Below are 27,199 nucleotides of genomic sequence, written 5' to 3'. Positions count from 1 at the left end.
TCTGAGTGTTAAATGAACAAAGCAGAACTTGGAAATGAGATAAACATATGCTTTTCAGTCATGTTTTTCCTAACAACTTCAAACTTTTCAAATGGTTATGGCTATCCAAAGAGAGAATGGACTGCTAGAGAGATAGTGAGCTTCCTGTTAGTGGAGGAGAGCTACATTGGCCAACACCACACTGATAAAGACCCGGGAGTCGTGGAGCAGGCTACATAATGCAGAATGCTGCTGGAGAGCAAGATCCTGGTCTTTTTATTCCTAAGTGATATGGGGAAGCAGAAAAGTAGAAGAAGCAGGGGAAGGGTGGAACTGTACTTCTTATCTGTTGATAGCTTGGTATCATTGGTCAAGCCCTGACTCCCCAGTCAGGATTTCAATCTTATCAACAAGGCCTTCCACTGATCTGCTTCTGGGTTCCTTTGTTATACATCAGTCAATAGCCCCTAGGGCATTCCCGGTCATACCTTGTGATGTATAAATCAGGACTAAGTTTATGCATCTGCCCTTAGCCCCCCAGGGGTTCCCGGTCATACCTCCTTATGCACAGCCTTCCCAGGGTGATCCAGCTTTATGTTCTTATTTGATTTGAAAGGTACCTCGTAGGGTTGGGCTCCTATGATCAGGCAGTTCTGACCTGGCTTTAGGAATACAGAACTGTAGGTAACAAGATGGAGGCTGGATAGGCCACTTAGGATTAGCAGACTCGCAGAGGAGTTCAAGAATAAGTGTAAGCAAGGAGATTGGGGAGGATCAAAGCATCAGGTATCAGGTGAGAGGAACTTTTAGTCTCTTACAGTGAGCCGCCTCGCTGTGGTATGACTAGCAGATAAATGGTTTACCTGCTTTTTATGCACACAGTGAGGGGACAGTAACCAAACATTATTGGTTTAATGTGTTTATCTGTATCTGTGACTAGGCAACCATGGTCACAGGTACAGATGATCCACATGGCTTTTAGGTGGTAGGCAGGGCATTATGTGAGCCTGACTTTTGACAACTAAAACAGAAGACTCCAGTACCCAGCTATCATGCCAAGGTAGAGCAAACATTCCAATGCTTTGAAGGTGATTGGCGTCCATTTCCTTTATAAAAATTGCCTGTAAGTTCCTAATGCAGTGAACTCTGATTCCCAGAGAGCCAATTAACATTGTGGGCAACACCTGCAGTCAACATAGGATTATGGGAAAATGTGGGGCTGAATTCTCCCATTGGGGTGGGAGATTAAGCACCTCCCTTGACTTGCATGAACTCCCGTGGTGTGAATTTCTGCCTCCTCTACTTACAGAAGAGGCTGGCAAACACCCCAGGTGAAGTGGGCGTGAACCTCCCTATCCACACTGTTCTGCTCTGACCACAGAGGGCCTGCCCACTCAGAGCTCCCTGTGCAGAGGGGGAGAGGCGCTAAGGTGAGCAGAGGGCTTGGGACCTGAATCATAAGCCAAACAGTACAGTTATGCACAGAGGGCATCTTCCAGGCCAAGGGCACAGGGATGTGGCCTCCGTGCCTCAGACCGAGATGGGTTTCTAGAGGCAAGCCCCATGAAGGGAGGCTGGGAGTTTTAGGGGGACAGATATCAGTATTGCAAAGAGGGAGACCGTAACAAGATGAGAAACTCTGCAATGCTGGAATTTCAGATGCTAAGCAGGGATGATTAAGTCTCAGATGTCTCCCCTCTTTGGGGACTGGATGACTCCCAGTTCACCTTGCCACCTCATATCCTCAATTTGTTGATTTGCAGATTCATTCTTCATGAGGTGGGTTTTCAGAGAACCTACTCCTGCGTGCCAGGCGTGTGCAGAGTGACAGGTGAGTCAGCCAGGTGCTCTGTGCTCAAAGGTGACCTGCCTGACAAGGAGGGTGGAAGCTATTTCCATGTAATAAACTACTACAGAAAAGTGCCACGAGGAAAGAGTCAATGAGACATTCTGGAAAAGGTTCTTCCTGCACCGAGTTTTCAGCAGCAGCCAGTGGGTATTGCCTGGAGGGCAGAGAGGGACACAGGCAGAGGGTCGGTGTGCCGGAAGCATGCAGCCAGGGAGGACTCAGGGCCGGGAGCCAGGGCAAGCTCAGCCCGCGCAGTGCTGCTGGGGGTGTGGAGGCAGAGAAGACCTGCCCCAAGGCATCTGTGGGGACCAGTTCACTCCTTATCCACGCACCCACGCAGTTGAGAAGCTTGGCAGTGGTGGAATCCATGCTTGGCCACATAGCTCTGGCTGCACTGACATCTGACAGACTGACACACTCATGGTGGGTGGGAAGTGGCCACACCTGCCCACCAAGACAGAATGAGGATGTCTGTGGAAAGTTCTTTCCCCTTGGAGTCTCTCCCCCCTGGGATGGCTTCCCCCAAAATGCAAGATTTGTGTTGAGGCCACCTGTGCAATTGGATGCCTTGACTTACAGCTCCAGAAATGATATTGTTCCTCATTTACTTGTTTGGCATGTTTCCTAACAATTTAAATGAGCACAAGTGCCAGGACAGGGTGCTCTTGGCCAGGAGAAGAAAAGAGAAATGCAGACAGATTGTCACTGAATCCTCAGAGGCTTGAATCTGTCTGAAAGGATGGGCTTGGCGAGGGGGGTGAGGAAGGCTTTGCAGAAGAGAAAGTTGAGCTCAGTCAGGTAGGAGAGAATGAGCGACAGAGAAGGTGCTAGAGACCACCTCTGACATTCTCTCTTCACAGAGCAGGTAGCCTCAGCCCAGGGCAGGGAGGGCCTTGCTCGATGTCAAATGGCCCTTCAGGCAGAGCTGGGTGAGTCCCCAGGCCCACCATGCCCCAGCCCAGAGCTCCTTTTCCTGGGCAGGGGTGGTCTCATGGTGCTTGAGAAATGGCCCTTGCAGGTTCTGCTCTGCAACTCTTGTCTGCTTTGTTCAGCTCTCTCCAGCAGTTTTGTTTGTCCCAGTCTTTCTTCTGGGGTAGCGATCTCTTCGCTTATTCTCTGCATCCCTTCGTGATAAGCTACAAGCACTAAAATCCTCTGCAGGGAGGAACACTGTGCTTGAGGCAGGACCTTGCACTTCCCTGCCTGCGAAGAGACGCAAGCTCTGTCCCTACAACACTGAGCCTCAGGACTAGCATGCTTCCCGGCATTGCAGGTGCTTTGTAAATATTTGTGACATAACTGAATGAGGAAGGGGTGGGAGAATGGGGAGGGAGGAAGGGGCTGGTGGCACTGAGAGTTTATTCCAGATCTCCTGGAGGTTGACGGAGAGTTGGATCTCCTCCAAGATGAAGTGGAGCCAGGTTGCAAAGGTCTGGGAATGCCTAGCTGAGTATGCCCTTGTCCTGCCAGCAGGGGGAGCCAGGCCTGTTTGTGACCAAGAAGGCAATTTAAGTTTTATTGTGTTTTCAGAGAGAAAAGTTGTCTCTAGTCAGTGGTCATATCCACCTCATAAATCCATCAGTATTGCTTAATGAAGAAATCGCACTAAATCATCAAGCTATACAGGCTCTTTTGTTTCTAAATGTAACAAAGAAACTGTAGAATAAGCCAGCCCAGTGATAAGTTCCCAGCACCTGGGAAAACAAATGTAGTGGTGGAGACACACAGATGAATTTCCTTGTGTCATGTTAGCAGGAGCTCCGGACCCTGCTAAATACAGGGCTGAGACCCAGTAGCCCTTCCTAACTGGGTTTTGGCTTGGCCAGCTGTCCTGACCCTCTCACAACTGCAGCACTGACCCAGGCTCCTGGAAAGAGGTCTCCAGGGGGTGCTAGAGGATTCTGTACTGTTCTGTGTTTTTATCAAGAACTTGGGTGAACTCAAGTATTCAAATGCCCCTGGAGCTCCAAAATGGAAGTGTGTGGACTGGATAGAAGAATCAATACTGGAAAGGGCTGAGAACGGCAGTGAGAAACTGAATGTTGACGTGTTCTACAGCTACCTGTCAAGTTCTGTGGCTGGATTGAGCACTCAAGGGAGGAAGCCTGCGAGAGGGAAAATGAAATCTCACACAGAGGTTTGCCGCCAGGTTTGAGACAGGCCATGTCTGCATCATGGAGTCACTAAAAAGGGGTCCTTGTGATGTTTAGATGTTTTGATGTTTAGCTTATGCACTTTAGAATAAGCCTCTCAGGTTTCTTCCCACCTTAGGGTGGCTGCCTTGCCAACCTCCCCACGGCAGCGGGTGGCAGTTCAATCGTGATTCTTCTTTAATGACACGAGGAGAATTGTACAATTGTGAATAAAACCACCCCGATAACCCAAGCATTTAAAACGCCCATTTGCAGCCAGGCAGTGGAGTCAGGGAGGCCCCTGCAGGTGGGCCCTTCTGGAAGAAAGAGCAAGACCATGTGCCGGGAAAGAGAAAGTTTGCATTCTGTTCTCTGAACCACGTGGCACGGCTTCTTCCAGGGAAGGAACTTGCCTGGTTCTGGAATAAAGCCACCCTCGGGGCTTCCTTGTTTCTAGGCACTGAGAGTTGTGTTACTCCTGATCTTCATGTGTCTGTCTTTTTTTGTTTTTCCTTCATCATTTTCATCTTCAAGAGCAAGCATTCCTGGGGCCTCCCCTAGATCCCAGATGCTGGGTATCAGATCTAGCAACGCTTCTAAGCCATTAGGATCGAAGCGGGGAGCTGGGGCTGGGACCCAGCTAGCTGTGATCTGCCTGTGTGCTCCACACTGTGCAAGGCCCAGGCACCCTCCAAGCTGTGTACTGACTCATTTCTACCCCCACGTTAGCAGATCCGTGAAGGAGGCTTATTGCAGATAAAACCAAGGATCAGAGAGGTTAATACTGCAACTTACCCAAAGTTGCACAGCCAATAAATGTACAAAAACCATATACTGGGCCACGGCTCAGACTGCTCCCATCAGTGTGCATTAAGTGAGCAAATAAAGGGTGAAACATCTGCCACAGGATGGGCGTGGGCCAAACTGAGGGAAGTGAGATGTGCAGGGGTGGCCAGGGACACATGCTGGCAGATCTTACGCTTGAAGCCTAATGGACACGAATGGGGTGGTGAGCACTGGGTAGGCGGTGAGGTGCTCTGGGTAGGCGGCTCGCGCCAAGGGCCTTCGTCTGTCAGCTGAGCTGCCTGTTCACTGCTCCAGCCAGGATGCCACCAGCCCTTAGATCCCTGCATCTTTCGGGACAAGTCATACCATCTGCCTCTCAGTCCACAAGCAAGCGCTTAGCTCTTGGCCTGCTTCATAGTGAGACTCCTAAGACAGGTGATCTGCAGGGCAGAGTACCCATCACACATAACAAATTGTATAGTTGGTGACTGGCTGCTCTTGGGGCCAACATCCAGCCCTGGTCCAGTCAGCAGTGGTCTGGGGTACACAGTCACATGGTACCAGGTGATGGCTTGGACCCCTGGCACAGTTCTGTGGGCATGGAGGCTTGGGCACTTGCCTCCCTTAACTCTCTGCTTTCTTCTTAAAATCAAGAACTTGGACCACATGATCTGTACAGATTTGTCAACACTAGCCTCTGTGACCCCCAAGGGCTACACATCATAGGACTTTGTTTCTGGCTCTCAGGCCCATGTGTGACAGGATAGTTGGGGTAGAGGGCAGCTTCATCCACATGGTAATTTGGGGACCCAGACTCCTTCCATCTTGGGATCCCACCTCCTTTAGGGCCTTTTAAGTCCAGCCAAGAAAAGTAGAAAATACACGCTTGCTTCTTAAGTGTCTTGGTCCAGTAGTAACTCACATCATTTCTGCTCATGTCCCGTTACTGATATCTGGCCCCATGTTTCCCCCTGAAAGCCAGGGGGCTGGGGAACTTGGCCCCTGACTGAGGAGACCCCTGCCAGCACCTGCCTCACTTTATGGGAATAGGAATTCCTTTGAGCAGCCAGCTGATTCTGCCACAAAGGTGGGGTTCAGGTTTGAACTTATCTCTAGACCCACGCCCCCAGCAAATGGGTGGTCTTGTTTCCCAGGAGAATCCCAAAGCCAGTGGTCCTGGCTCCCTAGTTTACTGCCTTGACACAGAGTCCTAGTTTATTGCCCATAATAAATTTTGCAACGACTTAGCAACGTTCTGGCAGCTCAAGAGGCCAGTGCCCACGGTTGGGCCTAAAAGGAGATAGCAAGAACCCAAGAGCCAGGGAGCAGAAGGGAATTTCCTGTTGTGGTGGCATGAGAAGGAGAGGAAGAGCCCAAGAATAGCTAGCAGGGAAACAAGGAAGAGACTTGCTGGCTTTCATTACTCTGGTAAATATTTGACTGGATGTTTTCCTTCTCTCTGACGTTTTGGGGATTGTGAAGAGATCTGGGCAGAACACCAGGATATCAGAGGCTGTCATAACCAAGAGGCAAGAGAAGCAAAGAACAAGCCCGAGAGGCTCACTGCTCCCCAGGGCTGCAAGCCAAGCTTCTCCACCAACATGCTTTCCAGCAGCACAAGGTAAGTCTTAAGTCAGGCTTGAGACCAGTCCTAGCCACAGCCACGTGTTCCTGGTACCTGTTATCTTTGATATTGGTGGTCAATGGAAATTGGGGGAAAGGCAGAGTTTAGTTAATTTGTAGACAAGCTGACATGGCAGGGATAGCCAGGGATTGGTTCTTAGTGCAGTGAACAGATGCCTGTGGATGGTCAGCTTGGACTCACAAGGCATATTAGGATGAGCCTTCATGTGGTGTCAGAGGCCTCAGGCTTGAATCCTGGACCTGTGGTTTCTGTCAATCTTAAACCCGTTTCTTCATCTCCTAACCAGGTAATAAGCCCTGTCCTACCTAACCTGTATGAAGATAAAATGAAGATAAAATGAGAACAGGAAACATGAAAGGACTTTGACATACATCAAGTCTTGCACATATGTCAGGAATGAAGAATTCTCACTTAATAATTTTAACTTAAACTATGTAATCTTAATGATCCCAGAACTTATTCCAAACTGTAACAAAAATAGAACTATCTCTTTCTGGGGACCTACTCGATGTTTAGATTGTTGAGGAATGCAGTGAAAAATGAGAAAGAGAACAGAACACATGTGGAGACAGGCATAATGACAGTCACTTGGAGCAAGAGATCCTGGAATTCCAGGTATGGGAGGGAGGGAGAGCAGAATGCAGTGTGGCATGTGACAGGAAACTGTCATAGTGGGAGAGTCAGCTGGGCGAGAGGACAGGACTAGAAAGCCTGAGAGAATTCAGCTCTTTCTGCCCTCTCCCCAGCCGGCTCCTGGGGCTGGGAGAGAACGCCTAAGGAGGAACAGGAGGAAGGTGAGGCCAGCTGTGGACTTGTGAGAAGGCCCCTCTGTGTCAGGGTGGAGAACGGACTGGAGGGGACAATGCTGGAGGCAGGGGCCACTGTGGATTGTGAAGTCCAGGAGGAGATGGCAGTGGCCTCGGAAAGGTGGCTGCGGGAATGAGACGAATCTGGATTCAGCAGGGGTTGGAGAGGTCCAGCTGACTGCATCTGGTATGTCTGGGGGGACTTGGAGAGGAAGGAGTTGAGGGTTTCTGGCTTGGATGAATGGGTCACTGGTGGGGCCCTTGTTGAGAAGTAGACCCTGGAGGAGGGCAGGCTGACCGGAGCCTTATGCTGGGGCATATTGACTGGAGTGCCGTAGGGCATTCAAGAAGAGAGGGCCAGGGGGCAGGGCGATTGCAATCTGGATTCAGATAGCTCTGGACTGGACCCACCCTGTGGTGCTGGGTGTGCCCTCGGGGCCCCTGACATTCTTTTCTTAAGATTTATTTATGCATACAGAACTGGGGTACAAGCTAGAGGTTTGGGGGCACTTAGAGGATTCACCTAAGTGGGGAGCAGAACAGGTAGATGGATGAAGTACACTGCTGAGGGGAGCAGCGGGCGGGTCAGGAGAGGTCTGCAGCGCCATGAGGGTCACCTGGAGGTGGGGGATAGAACTTGCACCTAAGTGGCTGCAGCCAGCTTTGCTGTGCTACTCTTTAAATTGCACCACCAGGGAGGGCCTGGCCCCTGACATTCTTGAAATCATTGTCATGGCGCCCACAGGCCTCCACGCACCCCTGCCAGGAGCTTCTCTCCATTGTGGCCATCTCCTCGCATATGGGCTGGCCGGCCAGGGCCCTTTTCATAAGACAGGGTTCAGGCCTGAGCATGCGGCTCAGATTTGTCTGACCATGAGAGTGTCACTGCCCCTCTACAGGCCCCAGATAGGGAACCTTTATCAATACCTTAATGAGATTTTAGTATGCAGCAGTAACATTTCCTGTTTAGGAAGTGTAAGAAGAGTCCTATTCACATGCTGTGCTCTCCCTGGTGACAGTCGGCTTTCACATCCGTGAGGTGGGGCTCACAGCCTGTGTGCGTGGGCCGTGCAGGATTAAGTGGGAGAGTAACTGTAAACACCTTAGTCCTGTCCAGCAGATGGACTATTCAATAAGCCGTAGCTATTGTTACGGCTATTTTAGTATGTGAAAAGGAATTGTTGGTTTGTTTTTTATTTTTCTACCTCGCTCTCTTTTTCGTTCATTAATTAAATTCCTGCCCCAGTTTTGATCCTGTTCTCCTCTCCACCCCCATAAAATGTCTCTGGTTTATAGTTCATTATTTTTCATTTTTACTGTATTATAATTGCTTGCCCCCATCCTTATCCCTTGTTTTAAGAATGATAAAGAGTAAAAAATAATAAGTAAATAAATAAAACAGACTCTTGTCTTCTCTTCCAGCACTAGATTTTCATGCACTTTCTCTTTTTTCAGACACATGTGAAAATACTTCTATCCATATAGTCAAAGGAGGTGTCTATGTGGAGCTGACCAAAACTCAAAATGAAAGGGTAAGGTTAAGGCAGGGGAGACTAAACAGGACCTAGGCTTGCAGACAAAGAAACAGAGAAAATGGGAGAAAGATAGGCCAGACAGGAAGGTCAATTAATACCTGGCCTCTCATCCTCAAACTCAAAGGTAGTCCCTCTGATGGAGTCCTCTGGACAAGGGACAGCCTCTGTCTGTCTTCCTAGGGTGCAGCATGAGAATGCTTTATAAACTGTAAAGCATGGTTTGGTACCTCAGGGACCATAGCTTGGCCAGGGGTCCATCCTTCAGCTTCTCTGCTCCTGATGGGCAGTGCCATTTCCAACCTGCCTGTCTCTCTAGGCAGTTAATAGCACCCAGAAGGTCTGTGTCCCTGGTTCAGTGGCTCCTGTGTCTCTTAATACTGCTGGACCGTGGACTTTGTAGAAGGATGACCTTGAGCGCTAGCTGGGGCACAGCAGGCTCTTGAGGAGCCTTGGCTCTCCAGCTGCCCCTTTACAAAGCATTCGTGAGTCCTGGCTTTTGCACATTTGGGCCAGGAGCTGAGCACATGGAGACAAAAAGAAATGCCTTGCCTCCTGGGAGTTCTCCATCCTGGGGGGAGAGAGAGACCCAGGAAAAGATTTCCAAAGCATGGCTAAGTCCCAAGCAATCCAGCCCTCTCAATTCACAAATGACCAGACTGAGATCCCCGATCCCCCAAGTCTGAGGAGCTGTGGCACTTAGCAGCAGAGCTGGGTGACTTGTGATGGTCGATATGGCCCGGGGAAGACAAAACCCATAGTCTGTAGTCCAGATAATGCCTATTCTGTCCCATCAGCGGATCAGGAGCCAGCTGGTATGTCTTGACCTCCAGTTCTAGAACCCACGTCTCAAGGCTGACCACCGGTGCAGTTAATGAAGCGTACATCTCAGGGATGCTTGCTTGCGTAAGCCTCTCCCAAAGCTTGGGGAGGCAGGGAGAGAATTTGGCTACATGATCACGTTTCCCTTAAGGAATTAAAAAGTAAGATTTTTTGATAGCTATTTGAAAAGGACACCTAAATTAGATAGGCTTTGGACCTTGTAGAACCTGAATCTGCCCTTGACTGTGTCTTCAAGAAAGAAAGGAATTAGTTCCAGGTACAGGGCAGTTTTATAAATAACCAGGCTGGAGAAAGAAACGTAGAAGGAGCTGAATCCGTTTTAGGAAATCACATCTCAGGTGAGCAGCACTGGTGCTGAGAAAGCAAAGTCTAAGAAGATCCTGTGATCTTAGTGGCCACAGCCAGACCCCTGATAGTGATACTCAAGGCAAAAGGGGCAGTGACCGCTGCAGTGACTGATGATGTCAATGTGTTTGGCTTTTTCAGGATCAGGCCACTAAATGCCACCTGTGACAGCTTGGTGGACATGGAGCTTTTCCTCCATTACTCCCTAATCCCATCAGTAAGTAGAGGCAGGGGAGGGCCCTGAGGGGAGAGGAGAGGAGCTGGAGTCCTCCTATATACAGACTCCTGCGGAGCTTGCGTGGGTCAGGGGAAAGAAATCAACTGAGCACCCTTCTAGGCTCAACTTGTTTTCTTATATCATGTACCAGAAACACAGGCAGAAGAGTTAGGGTCTCTTTTGGGGTAATGCAAACGTTTTTCTGAGGAAGCAGTGATGGAGCTGATGTCTGCTGGAAGATGAGCATTTCAGACATAGCAGAAAGCACACACTAGGTCTCTGTGGAGAGAGGGAGAAAGAGTGTGAGCAAACGAGAAGACCAGTCGTAGCTGGAGGGGGGATTTGGAGGTGGAGGTGTCTGGGGAGGTGAGGCAGGACCAGGCCAGGCAGAGTCCTGTAGGGCTCTGTGTGATCTTTTGTCTTCATGTTAAGTACTGTGGTATAATCGGTGTGTCTCCAGCATGGTCATGTTTGGTTTGAAGCAATCATTCTAGTTGTAATGTGATCAGGTTGGAGGCGGGCAGAAAGAAGAACCTGTTAAGAGATGGTTGTGGAGGCGTCCAGGTGAGAGGGGACTTAGCTCATCCTAGATCATGGTGGTCAACTTGAAATGTTCAGGAGGTAAAAAAATATAGGATTTGCACTGTGTTGGGTAGAAGTTATGGAGAGGGAGAGGTTAAGGTTGACTACTTGAGTTTCTCATTTGCATTTCCACTTCATCCTTCCATTTCCTTACTTCTCACTTTCTCTTCAACCTCCTACCCTGGCTGTACCTCATCACTCCACAGAAACAGTTCTGGTTGCTAATTACTTGCTGCTCAAAAAGGAAGGATGGTAGTGTGTGCTGTTCACTAGTTAAGGAAAGTTAGAAGAGATCCAGGTTTGAAGTGGATGAAGGGAAAGGGCAGGGAACAAAATCATGAGTCCCACCTAGGACGTGCTGAATTTAAGGAAACTTCAAAACATGAAAAGGAAATGCCAACTATGTCATTGGATAAACAGTTCGGGGCTCATGGTCTGGGCTGGAGAGTCAAGTGTGTGAGTCTTCTGTGGATTGACTATTGAAAGCTTGAGCCTGCATAAGATCACTGAGGAAGAGAGGATCTGGGAATCAGAAGGATGCGTCTTGAGCTGAACTATGAGGAACTCTAGATCTAGTGCTTTCATAAAGAGTGATCCAGCAAAGGTGGCCCAGAAGGAATGGAGGAAAACCAGAAAAGCATGATTAACGGATGAAAGAAGCCTCCAGGTTCCCAAGAAGAGAAAGGGGTCACCACCATGGAATCCTGCTGAAAGATGAAAGCAGATTTGAGTTTAAAGTTTAAATAGGGTTGAGCAGTGAGTAATTAGTAACCAGAACTCTTTCTGTGGCATGACAGGGTAGAAACCAGTGTAGGAGGTTGAAGAGTGAGTGAGAAGTAAGGAAATGGAGACAGCAAGTGTAGTCTCAAGGAGGCTGAGTCTGACTCCACAGAGAAAAGCAAAAAATAAATTGTAACTTGAGGTGAAACAGATTCAGAGAAGTTAAGTCCTCCTCCTAGTCAGTGTGGGGAAGAAACTAGATTTGAACCCATGTCTGTTGGAGCAACATAAAAGAAAGTTCGATATAGAACATTTTGGAATCTGAAGGGTGAATTCAAATAGCTCCCTGATTTTGGAGTTTGGTGAGTCATAAACAGTCTGAGTCCTCTGCTCACCTGTACGCTAGCTCCCAGTGTGGGTACCCAGATATTTCCACTGATGTTTTCATCTTCTTTTTTAATAGTTCTTCATCATCTTGGTCTTGTCCTTTCTCCAAAAACGAGAGAGCCATAGACAGAGAGATGACACTTCTTGCCTCCTGGGGAGCCACTTTGGAATCATCATGTGAGTTGAGCAAAGGACAATCACTACAGTTGCGGATACTCTGTGATTGGGGCCAACTTCAATTGTAAGACCAGGATAACTCCCAGTTAGCCCCTTTATGCCTCTACCTCACCATGAACAACCTGCCTCTCCTTGTCCCAGTCAAATCTCAGGCAGTTCTGAATTAGCTGCCAAGCCACTGCACCCTCACCTCATCACCAGGGCTGCACAAATGTTTTTCAATCAGCTCAAACTCTGGGAAAGGCCTTTCCACACTCAGCACTACGGCTACCTCAGGAAGCAGGAGGGGGAATATTTCCTGTCTCCAGGGACAGCCCTTAGTCTTGTTGGGATGGCACCATAATGCCCCAGGACAGGCCACTGGGCCAGGGAACTGTCAGGGTCTTTCTGTCGCTGCTATTCTTAGCTGCTCTACCTTCCCACATTTTTCCTTGTGTTCTTTCATCTCTCTGTCCACATCAGAGGAAAACAACATACAATAAATCAACATCAACGATAAAATAAATTCATTAATATTGATATTTATTGTACACTGACTATGACCTAAGCACTGAAGCATTTGCTTTGGGTGAACCCTCCTGTGAACCAAGCATGGAGGAGATTATTGTTTACATATCAGGGAAGAGCAAACTCACATTCCAAGAACAAATATCCATACAAGTTTATTTACAAAAGAATAAGAAAGGATTTTTTTTTTTTTAAGTTACTGAGGTTTCACAGAAAGTGAAGTGGGAATGGGCGCTCTTGACTTGGACGTCTCTAGAAGACTGTTTCTTTCTCTGTTTTTCTCTGTGTCCCCGGGGTTCCCTTGGGGATTCTCCTCTCTGCCATCTGACTTTATCATGAGACTTAGGCTCTCTGCTTTTCTAAAACCTCAGCTGCCTCTAGCACTCACTCTGATGCCAACTTGGCATGACTTTCCAATAAATAATTTTGACAGCTAACTGGCTCACATCTCAGTGTCATAAATCCAAAATACAAGACGAGGCATCTGATAAATTAATCCAGAGTCAGCAGCCCCTGGAATCCTGTCAGCTGTGGCCAGGGAGGCAGGATCATATGGAACCAGCCCAGCCAGTGCCGCCCAGGCCTCCTCCCGGTTGTGGGAAAGACGATCTCTCATAGATGACAGCGGGTGCGGATGAGGCGCCCCCGAAACTGTGGGAGCAGACCTCTTGTTTTGGTCTCTAGGGCCATTCTGCCCATGCCTTAGTCCATCTTACTGTTGTCTTTGTGTGTCCCCTTAGACTTGGCGCTCCTCAAGGGCTCCTCAGTCCAGTGCCTAGCCCCAGATTGGAACAGAGAGCCTCGGGAAATGGCATTTGAAATGAACATTTCACTACCCAGTGTGGGGTCAATGAAGATAAACTTAGGAATGAGTCACCTTCATGAGTTGTTTTTCTTGTTCACAGACCTCTGGACTTCGTGGGCACGTTTAGTAACCGATGGTCCTATGGAATTGCCTTTGGGGCCACAGCCAATAAGGTCATGTTTTTGTTCTCAGAAGGCTACGAGCCCCTGCAGGTCCCACAGTGGGCCAAAGGTACATGGGGGTGCCATCATGGGAATTCTTGCCCTTAGAAGCCAGATCGCCAGGGTGCTCTAGGACTAAGGGATCTGCTTTGTGACCTGCCAGTATTCTTCCCAGCTTGATATTTGCCCAAGGTGAATGTCTAGCTCATAAAATCTCAAAGTTTGTGGGGCCATTTTCCTAGTCAGATTCAGAGCAGAACAAAGACCTACCCCAAACATGACCTACCCCAAAAGTTTGCTTAGTTACAGACAGACTTTAACTATACTATTCTTAAAATCAAGAAGTCCTAATATACTTCCTTCAGGACCAATGCTTACTTCTTTGGTGATTGATCTGAAGCATTTTTCTTTCCCCACACCTCATGTTCTCTCCTGAAGGAGCAACTCTGTTGTACAGGTTCAACCGTCACTAATACAGCAATTCTCAAACCTCTCTGTCCAGTTCAGTTCTCTCTTAGGGACTGCAATCCTTTATGATCAAATGCTGCAAACATCTCATTAGTTTTTAGGGAAATGCAAGTTAAAACCAAAAGGACCACCACCAGACACCTCTTAGAAGTATACAGTTTGATGTTCTGATAAATGTTTATATTTATAAAGTCACCACAATCACGATAATGAACCCTAGAAGTGAGCTTGTTCCCTCTTATAATCTATTCTTTCCATAACTGCTCCCATGAATTATATAAATGAAATAATCATTGTTCTTTTGGGGAGCCTGTTTTCTCTCACACAGCAATTAGTTTGTGGTTCATACATGTTTAGAATGTATTATTTTTGATTGCTGAGTACTATTCCACTAAAATCTACCACAATTTGCTTATCCATTCACCTGTCAATGGACATTTGATTTACTTTTAGCTTTTGGTTATTACAAAAAAAAAAAGGTGCTGTGAACATTGTAAGTCTTTGTATGTACTTACATTTTCATTTTTCTTGGGACTGAATCATGTAATAACTGGATCATGTTGTAGACCTATAACAGATCATACTTGTAAACAATGTGTCAGACTTTTCCAAAGTCATTGTTCCATTTTAGACTACTATCATTTGTCCTTGACATTATTAGGCTTTTGAATTTTAGTCATTCTAAGAGGTGTATAGTGGTATCTCATTGTGGTTTATTTTGCATGCTTGTAATGCAAGTTTTGCATTGTAATTACATTCTTATAATGTTGAGTATATCTTCATGAGATAATTATTTCTTTGCCTTTTATGGTGAAATGTCTTCTTCAAATCATGTACCTACTTTTAAAAACGTGAGTTTCTTTGATGTTTTCTTATTAAGTTGTAGGAGTTCATTATAGGAGCTATATATACATTTTTTAATCAGATGTATATATTATAAAATTTTACCCTAATTTTCATTTCATCAACAGTTTCTTCTAAAGAGCTGAAATTTAAAATTTTGATAAAATCTAACATATTTTCTCTTTTATGGAATAAACTTGTGTAAAGTAAGAAATCTGCCTAATTTAAGGTTATGTAGATTTTCTACTGTTTTCCTAAAGCCTTGTATAGACTTTAGACCTATGATATATTTTAAACTTGCATATAGAGATATAGAGTGAAGTTCCTTTTTTTTTTTTTAAAGATTTATTTATTTATTCATACAGAACTGGGGTACAGGCCAGAGATGCGGAGGGTGAGAGGATTCACCACACACAGAGCGGGTAGCAGAACAGGCAGATCGACAAGTACACTGCTGAGGGGAGCAGCGGGCCGGTCAGGAGAGGTCTGCCACGCCATGTGGTCACCTCCGGGGCAGGCGGGAATCGAACTCATGAGGAAGTGGCTTTAGTTTCTCAGTGCAGTGCTTTAACCCGCTGCGCCACCAGGGAGGGCCAGTTCCTTTTTTTTTTTTAAACTTTGGATATCCATTCCATTTGTTCCAGCACTAGTTATTACAAAACCTGTCCTTTGCCCACTAAATTGCCTTTGCACCTTTGTAGAAATCAACTGGCCACATGTGTACAAGTCTGTTTTCGGACTGTATTTGGTTTCATTGATCTGCCGTGCACAAAGGTTTCAATTTCTCCACATCTTGGTCAACACTTTTCCTTTTTGTCACATTAATCTTAGTGGGTAAGAAGTGGCATCTAATGATTGTCTCGATTTGAGTTTCCCTAAAGACTAATGATGTTGAGCTTTTGACGAGCCAGAATCATTTCTTACTTCACATTGCTAGAGTCACTTCTTCTGTTTTCCCAAAGTGATTGTATTTGTGTGCCTTGCTTACGACCTCATGTTTTCTCATTTGGCCTCTTCCCTTCACTTTTTTTTTTTTTAAGATTTATTTATTTGTGCATACAGAACTGGGGTACAGGCCAGAGGTGTGGGGCGGTGAGAGGCTTCACCAGAGACAGAGTGGGGAGCAGAACAGGCCGACTGATGAGGTATACTGCTGAGGGGAGCAGCGGTGAGACAGAGGCCTGCCGCCCCATGTGGGTCACCTTTGGGGTGGGCGGGGATCGAACTCTTGCTGAAGTGGCTTTAGCTTCTCAGTGCTGTGCTTTAACCTGCTGCACCACCAGGGAAGGCCCTTCCCTCCACTTTTATCTAGACCCATGATCTGCCAGCTCCTAAGTTCCTACCCTTCTCAGTTTGGATGTTAATTACCGAGCATCTGCTCTGTGTGGAGAGCTGGCCTTGGAGGGAACTGAGGTATTTAGTAAAGTGTGTTCACATTTCCCTAAAGCGCCACCATCTGAGGCCCTTACTAAAGTCTGCTTATTCTCACCTAAGAGTCAGCTGTTAGTACCTTGTCCAGTTCCCATTATTCTTTTTACTTTAATTTCATGGACAGTTCTGGGTTCTGGGTTCTTCAGTTCTCAAGCCTTCAGACTTCTTTATTCTGAATTTGACATTGAAGCCATTTGAGAAGGCTTCAGATAGGCCTTGTCACCCAAATTTGTTGTAGATGTAGGGTTATTGGACTTGCTATTTTTGTTGTTCTGTATGCTTTTAAGGCAGGGGAAATGCAGGTAAATTTAAGAGTGATGCTCTCAGTTCTTCTATCCTCACAGCAACTATTTCTTTTCCACTGTCCTTTCCTGCCAGTCCCCTAGCCAGTTGTCTCCTTTGAGTGAAGCATGTTGTTTTTTATATTGCATGGCCTTGCTGAAAGTCACCACCTCCAGGAAGTCTTCCTTCATACCCAGATCCCTGATGAGATCTGACTTCCTCTTGTCCCCAGAGTAGGTTAAATATGCCTGCACATGTCACACCATCTTCTTTCCTCCCAGTCCTCCTTATTGAAGTACAAGCATCTCAAAGCAAGAGACTTGTTCATTCCCTTTGTGTCTTTAGTGTCTGTTCCAGGACCTAGCTCAATGCAGACTCTTAGTAAAGGTCACCTTGCTGGATCCTGGTAGGCCACCTCAGAGCCAGTCAGTGACAAAACAAATGTTATCATTTTCCTGTATTTAAAATACATGATAATGTGAAAGAGTTTTTGCACACAGTATATCCCTGCTTTTTTGTGTTGCTATGTATACTGGTAGTGCTTTATCTCAGTGATTTGTGCAATCTGTAAGCAGATAAAAGGCCACAATCTTCTTCTTAATAGTTAGCCAGTCTGGCATGGAAGGTGCCAGGAGGGTTCTGTTGCAGAAATGAATGAAAGACATTTTTGACTTCCTCCTTGTGCTGAGCGGGGGCTGTGTTTCCTCGGGTCCTGGGATCATGCCTGCAAGTCAGTCTGAAGCCCAGTGCTTCCTTGGGGCTCCTGAGCCCATGAGAAGGACTCACCACGTCTCCGATCCTGTCTCTCCAGCCTTTGTACTGCTCATCGGAGGTATCGAAGTGGGCCTGTCCCACTTTCCCTTTTTTGCCTGCCTCTCTTCGGAGTTCCAGCTGGTCAGCTCCATCCTCGGCTTCAGCTACACTCTGATCTGGTAAGATGACTTTGTCTGCCTGTCCTTCTTTGACTGGACAAAGGCCAGGACTGACATCCTGGGCAGTCCCAAGTTCCCCCTCTTTGGGACTGCACTTGAGGCTTCAGAAGGCCAGGTCAGCCTTCTGTCTCCTTCACATGAGCCGGCTCCTGATTAGAAGTCAGGGATATAGAGAAATTCATTTCTGTAAACCACCTGTGCCTAGAACAAAGTCCTTGCCGCTTCAACGTGGTGTTCAGGTCCTTCACACCAGTCTGGCCTCGCCCTGTCTCTCTGCTCCTAACAGTCTCTAGCACACACCCCTAATTATACAAGACATATTTATTCAGCAAACATGCAGTTACATCCCCACTATGAGTGAGGGAATATTCTGGAAAATAAGACAGAGCCCCATGGTCCCATGTACTGACCTCTTTGTAACCTGCTGTTCCCCGTGCAGATCAGCTTTGCCCTTTTGGTCTGGTGTTAGATGTGCACATGTTTATCCTTCATGCATCATCACACCCTGGCAGAGCCTTGACCTTCCTGCTGAATTCCATCCTTCGGCTAGCCCTGGGGAATATTTGCTGACTGAATAACCCCATCAACATTCCTATAGTCCAGCCTCAAAGCTCATTTCCTGGGCTATACTGAATGCTCTTTGCTAGGCTGACTTCTCCCCTACAGAATTTTCTAGAAGGCAGTGTCCTCTGGCCCATGTACAGGTGCTCACAACAAACTAACACACCATTGACTAAAATCCAAACTTGACAAGTGATGTGGTTTTAAAACTTTAAAAGAGAGGGAGTCAGACTGGTTGGAGATGGCCTCTGAGAGATGTTTGGCCACGAGAGGAAAGGGTGGTGGTGAGAAGTGCCCAGCAGCTTCAGCACCATAGGGGTACAGCCTGGAACATGGCCTGGATGTGTGTTCAGCAGGGCCAATGCCCCAGCCAGTCCTCAGGGAAGTGCTGACAAAACAAGACCGTGTCCCAGGAGAAAGAGTCCGGAGACCTGGGTCCTGGCCCTTCCCCTCTCTGGACGTCCATCTCCTGACATGGGGGGGGGGGAAGAGGGGAGGAGGAAGTCTCCAAGGGTCTTCTTGCTCTATTGATGTGGACTGTGGAATTAATGTGCACAGGAGGGCTTATTGAAGGAAAATCGTGTGCCTACTTTGGTGCTTGACCTGAGTGGGGTGCACACGGAGGCCTGAGAGGAATCTGGGGAGGGGAAAAGTAACTCCAGGCTGGTGGAATCTGAATCCGGGTTATTTTCTCTGGACGGGACTGGGAGGGACCACACTGCCCTAAGCCTTGTTCTTGTCCTGCAGGCTTGTTGTCACCGTCCTTCACATTACACATTGTCCTGATGGGCAGGTGAGTCCCTACTGAGCTGTGTTTAGGGTATTCAGTTGCATCACCTGGCCAGCTTGCTGTGTGACCCTGGGCAAGCCACTGCCACTCTCTTGGGCCTCAGCGTCCTCATTTGTAAGAAGGGACCTATGTTTGAACGGCCCATTTATAGACAGGAAATGGGAGTTTTAATTTTAAGAACAGTTTGCGTCTTTAAATTATGTACTATTATGCAGCAATTGAATGGATGTTTATGGATAATTTGTAACCAGGGACATATATTCATTCATAAAATGATGCTCTCTCGATGCTAACAGCAGTCCCTCAAGGTAAGGACTCTCAGCATGTTACATTTTACAGGTGAGGAAACTGAGGCCCAAATATGTTAAGGAACTCTTAAGAAGTAGCAGATTTGGGTGTTGAGATCTGATCTGGCTGACTCCAAGGCTCATTACTTTCTCCTCCTCCATGTTACCTCATTTTTCCTGTCTATAAATGGGAGATTCAAACTAGATGATCCCCTTCTAGCTTTGCCATGCATCGCCCTCCTTGGAATTGTATCCCAGCACTCCAGGAAAAGGGACAAGATGGAAGAGGGGTATCCCACTCTACCTAGGGGTGTTACTAGGTGCAGGGGGCACTCAAGCTGGCCAGCCCATAATAGCACACAGAGCCTTCCCAAGGTCCTGTTACTGTGGAGGATTAAAGCGTGTGATAAGGAGAGTGGGGGTGGGGGGTGGGTTGGGAAGTGAGGCTTGGAGGTCGGCCTTCCCCTCACATTGCTGAACTAGGACGGAGAGCATTCTGAGGGACCTCTTCCCCCACAGACACCCTTCTTCTGACCGCTCACAGGACCTGAGAGTCCAGATCACAAGTAATTTTTTTTTTTGGTAGCCTTGTACAACCTCACAGATTTCCAAAGTTTCCTTTGAATTGGAAGCCTTGATAGTTAATTGAGGGAGAAGGCAGGGATTTGAGAAGGCAGCCTCAAGAACAGCTATGTGCTAAGTGTTTTTCTAGATTCTACCCCTCCCCCCAATTAACTCCCAAATCTTCAAGACACTTGCAGACAGAGTGTTAGCATCATTCCCAGTTCACTGACAAGAAAGCGAGGCTTAAGAACCTACATGACTCTTCTTGTGAAAAATCATGGTGTTTGGAATCCAGTTCAGGGTCATAATAAAGATTTAGTATCGTGTTTTCAGATATATTCATGGAAACACTATTTATAAAAATGAAACATTGCAAAGAGTCTAAATTTTCAAGTAATTGAGTAGAGTCTTTTTTTTTTTTTTAAGATTTATTTATATATGCACACAAGAACTGGGGTATAGGCCAGAGGTCCAGGAGGCGAGAGTATTCACCACAGACAGAGTGGGGAGCAGAACAGGCAGATGTACTGAAAGACACTGCTGAGGGGAGCAGTGGGGGAGACAGGAGAGATCTGCTATGCCATGTGGGTCAGCTCCCTGGCCAGGGCTCGAACTCCATGGATAGCTTCATAGTGCTGTGCTTTAACCCCTTGTGCCACCAGGGAGGCCCCTAGTGGCATAGAGTTTAAACGAAGTTTGATTCTTAAATTGAAGTATAATTATACAGCAGTGGCACAGAAGTTTCGGTTGAACCAGCCTGGGAAATGTGCTGGTGTGTACAGACCTACCCACCTGGTTCAGTCACAGTTTATAAGATCTGTGGATATCTGTCCTCCGCGCTCAGAGTAGATCTGGGTGAGGGCAGTCTGAGAAAGCAGATTCCTGTCCACTGCTTCAGCAGGGCCTGTCCCTGCCCCGCCTAGAGCTGGTGCCCTGTGGTCTGCTTCCGTTGCAGTTTGTGGGCAAGTATGAGACGGTTGTATTCTACTGGCCTTCCCTCCTGTGCCTGGCCTTCCTGCTGGTCCGCTTCATGCACATGTTTGCCAAGTCTCTGCGGGTCCACCTGGGCTGGGAGCACCAGATGGTGAGTCCTAAGTGTAAGCCTGCGCGTGTCCTGAAAGGTTATTCTGCACAGCAGCCCTGCAAGAAAGGTACAATGACTAGTTCTTCCGTTTGGTACTAGGGAACTTGGACCCAGAGAAGTGAGTGGTGTTGCCTCAAGTCCTATAGCTAGTCTGTAGCATCACCAGAATGGAAACCCAACCGGTTTCCTTGTTGAGGCTCTCTTAACCATTGTTTTTCTTTTCCTAACTCCTCCATGTTTAAAGTGAGGCTGTTTATTTGAGACTGTCATTCCTGCTCCTCCTTCTCATTTTTAAATGCCTCCCCCCTCTTTGGTCTCAAGCCCTTCCCCTCCCCCTCTGTAGCCTCACTTTAGCTTAGCTATTGTGAATAGTGTTTTAGTGAATATAGGGAGATATATATATATATCCCTTGGCGGTAGATACCTAGGAGAAAGATTGCTGGGTTTTATTTGATTTTTTATTTTTTTAAGATTTATTTATTCATATAGAACTGGGGCACAGGCCAGAGATGTGGAGAGTGAGAGGATTCACCAGAGACTGCTGGGAGCAGAACAGGCAGATCGACAAAATACACTGCTGAGGGGAGCAGCGGGCGGGTCAGGAGAGGTCTGCCCTGCCATGTTGATCTCCTCAGGGGCAGGCGGGAATCAAGCTCATGTGGAAGTGGATTAAGCATTTTAGTGCTGTGCTTTAACCTGCTGCGCCACCAGGGAGGGCCGATTGCTGGATTTTAATATTTTCTGAAACATCCATACTGTTTTCTACATAGGCTGGACTAGTCTACAGCCCCAGCAATAATGCACAAGGGTTTCCTGTTCTCCACATCCTCACCGACACTTGTTTCTGGTCATATTGATTCGGGCCATTTCAATCTCCTTAAGTTTGTTAACTCTTGTTTTGTAGCCTACCATATGCTTTGTCCTGGAGAATGTTCCATATGCTCTAGGGAAGAATATATATTTTGCAGATAGATATAACGTTCTCTATGTGTCTATGTCTACAATGTTCTATTTGGTCCATTTGGTCTATAGTGTTGTTCAAGTTAGTTATCTTCTTATTGATCTTCTGACTAGATTATCTATCCTTTGTTACAAATGTGGTATTGAAGTTCCCTGCTATTACTGTGTAGCTGTTTACTCCACTCTTTAGCTTTGTTGATATTTATATATTTAATTGTCCTGCTATTTGGTGTATATATATTTATAGTTGTTATAGCCTCTTGATTAATTAGCCCCTTTATCACCATATAATGACCTTCTTTGTCTATTGTGACAGTTCTGACTGAAAGTCTATTTTGTCTCATGTTAATTACAGCAGTGTTGTGCTTTGATTCCTTTACACTCTGTGTATATAATATAGATTATTTCCTTTGTGATTACCATGAAGCTTAGGTAAAACATTTTATAATTTTAGTCTGTTGAGATAAGTTAATAACAACTTCAGCTTAATTACATTGAAAAACTCCACATTTTTAGTTTCACTGTCCTCTGTGGGAGAAATGGCAGACCACGAGTTTCTCTAAGTACTGATCCATGACTCCTTGGAGGAGGGATAATGTCACTGAGGTGGACTGCTCATTACCCTCTTAGTCATTCATCTTAAAGGTTTTTGCTTGACTGGGGTGCTGGAGCCTTTTGAGTAGACTCTAAGACTCCCCAAAAGGTATTCTAGTCTCTAGATGGTCATTAAAATTGGTATATCTGGGGATATTTGGGGGCTGGAATCTCCTGTTCCTCCATTTTGTCAACAGCACTCACCAGAAAGGATTATAACCACATCTTGTGATATATAAGATTTCATCTTATGTGTACAATTTACATCTTGAATCTATGTAGCAAAATCGATACTGTTGGGAAAGCTTATTACACATGGAGAAAACATATCACTAAAGTTCATTTCTTTAAATCCTGCAAAATGAGCAGTGATCTAAAGAAATGATTTTTTATTCATTTGTGAAAAATAAAAACACTGACATTTTGGGTTTTTCATCCCCCAAAGATTTTGAATTATGATGGGAAATGACCAGATCTCATGGGGGAAAGGACTGCAAAACAATGACTAGTGCATCAGTAAGCAGAAGAGTCAAGGAAAGGCTTACCTCTGGCATTTCCTGCCCGCCAGTGCTTGGTAAACAGGAGATGGAACCATGCCCCCTCTTCAAGAAATATCAAGTGTTTGGGAATTGCTCAGCCTATAAAAAGCACAACTCACGTTCCTGCTCCATTAATGCTCTGGCCCTTCAAAGGACCTAAATCAAACCAGGATCTGTGAGCCAAAGCATACGTCTCTTTTCTTATAGGAAAACAAGCCTTTCCTGGAAGCACACCAGGCGGATCATGTCAAGCGGCTACTGAGGAAACCCCACCTGCTGTAAGCCACAGGGTCCCTCACTCACCCTCAGTATTTGCCCCAGAGGGGTGAGCCCTGACAGTGAGAGGTCCTGAGAGGACCAGAAGGACACTGTATGAGCAAGGGCTTTTGTTTGCTAATAACAGAAACTTGATTTAAAGCAGGTTAAAGAAAAATGAAATTGATGTTCTTACATAATGTAAAAATCTAGAAGTAACCCGTTTCTGACACAGATGGACCCAAGGGCTTAGTTATCCCTCATCCTTCCCATATCTCCTCTCAGTTTTGCTCTTTGCTCTGCTAGCCTCATAGTTAGGCAGGCTTCTTCTGCCATGCTGGCTTCCAGGATCTAAGCTTATGTACTTCTGGTGTAAGCTCACAGGGAAGATATATTTTCCTTAGTAGTTGTTCAAAGTGAAGTCCCACATATATGTTTCATTGGATCATATTGGACCACACTGCCTTCTCAGAAACAATTCCTGCAGCTAAATGATTGGAATAAATTGATTAAGTCTGGGTCACATGTTCACATCTGAAATCAGGAAGTTGTTCAGCCTAATAGAAGAGAAGAATGAGTTTTCGGAGAAATACTGAGATGCCATCAGCAATAAAAGAAGACATAGCTCTTGGCCAGGTAAAAACACCTGATCCCAGTCATCATACAGGGTAAGCCTACCTCCCCTGCCACTGCTGCTGTGTGCAAGGGGATATGTCCCAGAGAAAGGTCACATCTAACCTAAAGTCACACAGTGAAAAGCTAGTACTTTGGCTAAAACTACATTTGCCTACACGTGTCAGAAAACACAAAATAATAGTGGTATAAACAAGAGAGAGATTTTTTCTTCCTTATGTAAAATAATTCTGAAGGAGGTGTCCATCCTGACCCTGGGCTTCGCTCATCGGTGGTTTTACTGTCTTTCTGCTGTGGTCTTAATGGTAACCATCATGAAAACGGCATGATACATGCTGGGCTCCAGCCTAGACCTGCTGTCCTTGTCTGCATTTTCAGAGAACAGGCACATGAAAAGGAAAGGCAATGGGGTCCCCTTCAGCTATGTGGGTTCCACCTGAGCGTGCTCCTCAAAGTCCCAGACCTTACCACTGGTCGCATCTAATTGGCCTACACTTAGTCTTGGGCACTCTTAACTGACAGAGAGGCCAAGCTATAGTTTTTTATTTTGATGAACTACTGCACCAAATAAAACTGAGTCTCTTTACTTAAGAAAAGGGGAGAATGAAAACTGGGGAATCTACCAGATGGTGTTATTTTCAGAAGAATCAAGTATTTTTTAATCAATTACAACCTGTCCTTTTTTGGTATTCACTCATTTACAGAGAGAGAAAAAAATCTTGGTTCCAAACCAGGATATATGAATGGGATCCCTGTTTTCAGTTCCCAAGCAGAATGATTGGAACCACTGTGTTGGCGTTTATCTGCCTGTACCTTGTAAGTAAATCACAGACAGTGCTTTTTATTTTATAAACAGGGTAGGGGTAAGGCAGGAGCTGTTCTTAAGAAGCTAGGTCAAAATGTAAATAAAAGTAGTGCGGTTCTGACCCTCATCATTTTTCTCCAAGGACTGACCCATGTAATGAATATCAGTAATCAATATAATTGAATTTCCAGTTCTGATTTCCAGTTCCACATGTAAAGAATTTGTAAGGCATCACTTCATCCTAACAAGAAGTGAAAATCTGAGCAAACTGAAAAACTGAGGGGAAAAAAACCTGTTCTTAGATATGCAAGTTCCTTGAAAAATCACAGGGTAAACAATTGCCCCTAAAACAAAAAGTAGACAGACAGACAGAAAGATCTAGGGACACAAAATGAAGCAGAAATCCCAGAGGAACCAGTATCAAGCGAGGACAATCTAACTGTAATTGTCTGCATCAAAAGCAGAGTCAAAATAGGAAAGTAAAAAATGTTAAGTTCAAATTGCCTTCTGCTCAATTTAAATATGCTAGGATGATGTAAAAATAATCTTGTGATTAAGTTCTAAGTTAAGTTAATGTTTTAGGTTTTGTGAAGTATCACATAAAAATACCCAACTTTTAGGGAATTAATGGTACATATTTCTGTTCCCATCCTGATGTTGAGTGGGTGTTCAGGCTTGGGAAACCGCAGATTTTTCCATTAAATATCTTCATCTTCTCTAAGAACCCTGGCTCTCTGCATCCAGAAGGGGTAAACACATAGAGCATGATGCAATAAACAACAAGGCATTACATGTAGAGGCTCTGAAATGCAAGGGCACACATCCCTTCCAGGTGCCTCCATTGGCAGGAACTTGTCATGTGGTCACAGATCACTCAAGGGAGGCTGGGGAATGTAGTCTAGGGAAGGGAAAACAAAGGAAGGGAAAAACAACCTTCTAGAGTTCTCAGTAACAGTGAGTAACCCATGGAGTTCCTGAGTCTCTTTAATCTTTAATGGCTACCCCTATGCCAAGCACTGGATGAAAGAAGAGAGCTGACTCAGCAGTCTTGGCTTGGGAGAAACCCTGATCTATGAGGAGAGATGAAAGGGGATAGAGACTCTGAAGTGTAGTGGTATTTTTGATTTGAGAAGCTAATTGAAGACATAGCATTCAAACTTCAATTTCAGAGATAAACAAGATTCAGTTGGTGGAATAAAATGGTTAGAGGAGGGCCATAGCTGTGGCATGATGATGAGGAGCATCATGACGTGATGGTGGGGTGACAGGGCATGGATAAGCATTTCATGTGAACAGCCAACAGTTCCTTCTCCAACTTGGTTATTGCCAACATTCAAGTAGGGAGCCATGTGTGATATGACTAGAATTGTCCCCAAAGTTACACCTTATTCAAACTCATTCATTTCACTCCAAATTAACATTTGAAGAATTCCTTAAGCCTGTGCATGCTAAGGGCAAAGAACAGTTTGGTTTAACTCCTGTCTCCAAACAAGTCAATCCCATTCATCTTGATATGGCCCATGTTCAGAGTCTACTAAGAGTTGAGTTTTGAACTTCAGAGAGTTTTGACCTCAAAACCCAAGCAAGATATGTATGTTACTCATATTCTGAGCTGGACTCAGGTGAGAACTTGAAACATATGCTGTGTCCCCAGTTCATTATCATTGAGTTCTGCATGTTTACGTATGTGAGAGATGAACTGAACGTGATTGAAAGTGCACTGGAGACCTACCTCACCTCTGTGAACCAAACCGGGATCCTAACCCCAGTCATCCTGAAAGTGAAAGAGCTGATAAATGTTGCCAAAGGTAAAATCATCCTTTGTTCCTGCTGCCTGTGTGGGAAACTAATGGACTTATAACTAGTGGACATTGTATACCCGTAGTAATTATCGCTGCTTATATTGATATTACCTACATGAGGTGACCAGTCTTAGAGAAAAATGTGTTACAAGCTAATATATACCTCCCTGGCTTGATAGGATGGAAGTGCCAGGTCACAGGCCATTTTGTTGACCTCTATTTGGAACTTAATTGAATATGCACTCATCTTAAAACACTTATTTTGTTGTGATGTCAATGAAAAACATCGCATGTTTTTCACTTTGGAACAAAAAAACAAAACAAGTTTCAACTTTTCTTTAAGACTATATGAAAGGTTTATTTATATCTTTCAAATCTTATTTCTGTCTTAGTTCAGGCTTCTGTAATAAGTTAGAGTGGGTGATACAAGCAAAAATTCTTATTTCGCACAACTTTAGCGACTGGGAAGTTCAGGTGACTGCAGGTCTGGTGTCCGGGGAGGGCCTGCCTCCTGCTTTGCCATCATCTCTTTATATCCCCATGTGCTGGAGAACAGGGAGAAGAAGCAGTCTCTCCCTAGTCTCTTCTTAGAAGGGTGCTAATGGCCTCATGAACTGTGCATGTGATTGCTGTTTAACTGGGTGTGGGTCATTGCTCTTCCCCAAGTGACAATTAGAAATTCAGTCCTTAATATTTTACAAGGACATACACAGCCTGCAATGTATATATCTCCACAATTTCCTTTCCCCTTATTCACTGTACATTGAAAATAGTAACATCAAAGTGGGGGGGGGGATTGTGCAGGAAAGAAAGTATATCAAGAGCATGTGCAGCTAAGCTAAATAGATATATAAGCAAAATGCTATACACAAGGAATATGTTAAAGGAAGTATAAT

At 45.7% G+C, this 27,199-nt stretch overlaps 2 protein-coding genes across 2 annotated transcripts in view; one reads left to right on the top strand and one right to left on the bottom strand.

The window, feature by feature from the left end:
* Nucleotides 1-2,197, bottom strand: part of IGFBPL1 (insulin-like growth factor binding protein-like 1) — a 16,260-nt gene extending 14,063 nt beyond the window's left edge. The window contains exon 1 of the mRNA XM_004677976.1: nt 2,161-2,197. Coding sequence (XP_004678033.1) covers nt 2,161-2,197 — 37 coding nt within the window. The remainder of the gene's footprint in view (nt 1-2,160) is intronic.
* Nucleotides 2,198-6,347: 4,150 nt separating this feature from the next.
* The window catches only part of LOC101630198 (stimulated by retinoic acid gene 6 protein homolog), a 28,583-nt gene continuing 7,731 nt past the window's right edge, over nt 6,348-27,199 (top strand). Inside the window, exons 1-10 of the mRNA XM_004677496.1 lie at nt 6,348-6,367; nt 10,059-10,134; nt 11,900-12,000; nt 13,413-13,543; nt 17,309-17,429; nt 18,738-18,783; nt 20,587-20,715; nt 23,016-23,086; nt 24,401-24,512; nt 26,156-26,309. Of these exons, the coding sequence (XP_004677553.1) occupies nt 6,348-6,367; nt 10,059-10,134; nt 11,900-12,000; nt 13,413-13,543; nt 17,309-17,429; nt 18,738-18,783; nt 20,587-20,715; nt 23,016-23,086; nt 24,401-24,512; nt 26,156-26,309 (961 nt within the window). The remainder of the gene's footprint in view (nt 6,368-10,058; nt 10,135-11,899; nt 12,001-13,412; nt 13,544-17,308; nt 17,430-18,737; nt 18,784-20,586; nt 20,716-23,015; nt 23,087-24,400; nt 24,513-26,155; nt 26,310-27,199) is intronic.

This window comes from Condylura cristata, unplaced genomic scaffold, assembly GCF_000260355.1.
Source record: "Condylura cristata isolate star-nosed mole 26May11 unplaced genomic scaffold, ConCri1.0 scaffold00006, whole genome shotgun sequence".
Classification (NCBI taxonomy): domain Eukaryota; kingdom Metazoa; phylum Chordata; class Mammalia; order Eulipotyphla; family Talpidae; genus Condylura; species Condylura cristata.
Note: the sequence above shows the minus strand (reverse complement) of the source record. Positions and strands in the feature narration are given on the sequence as shown.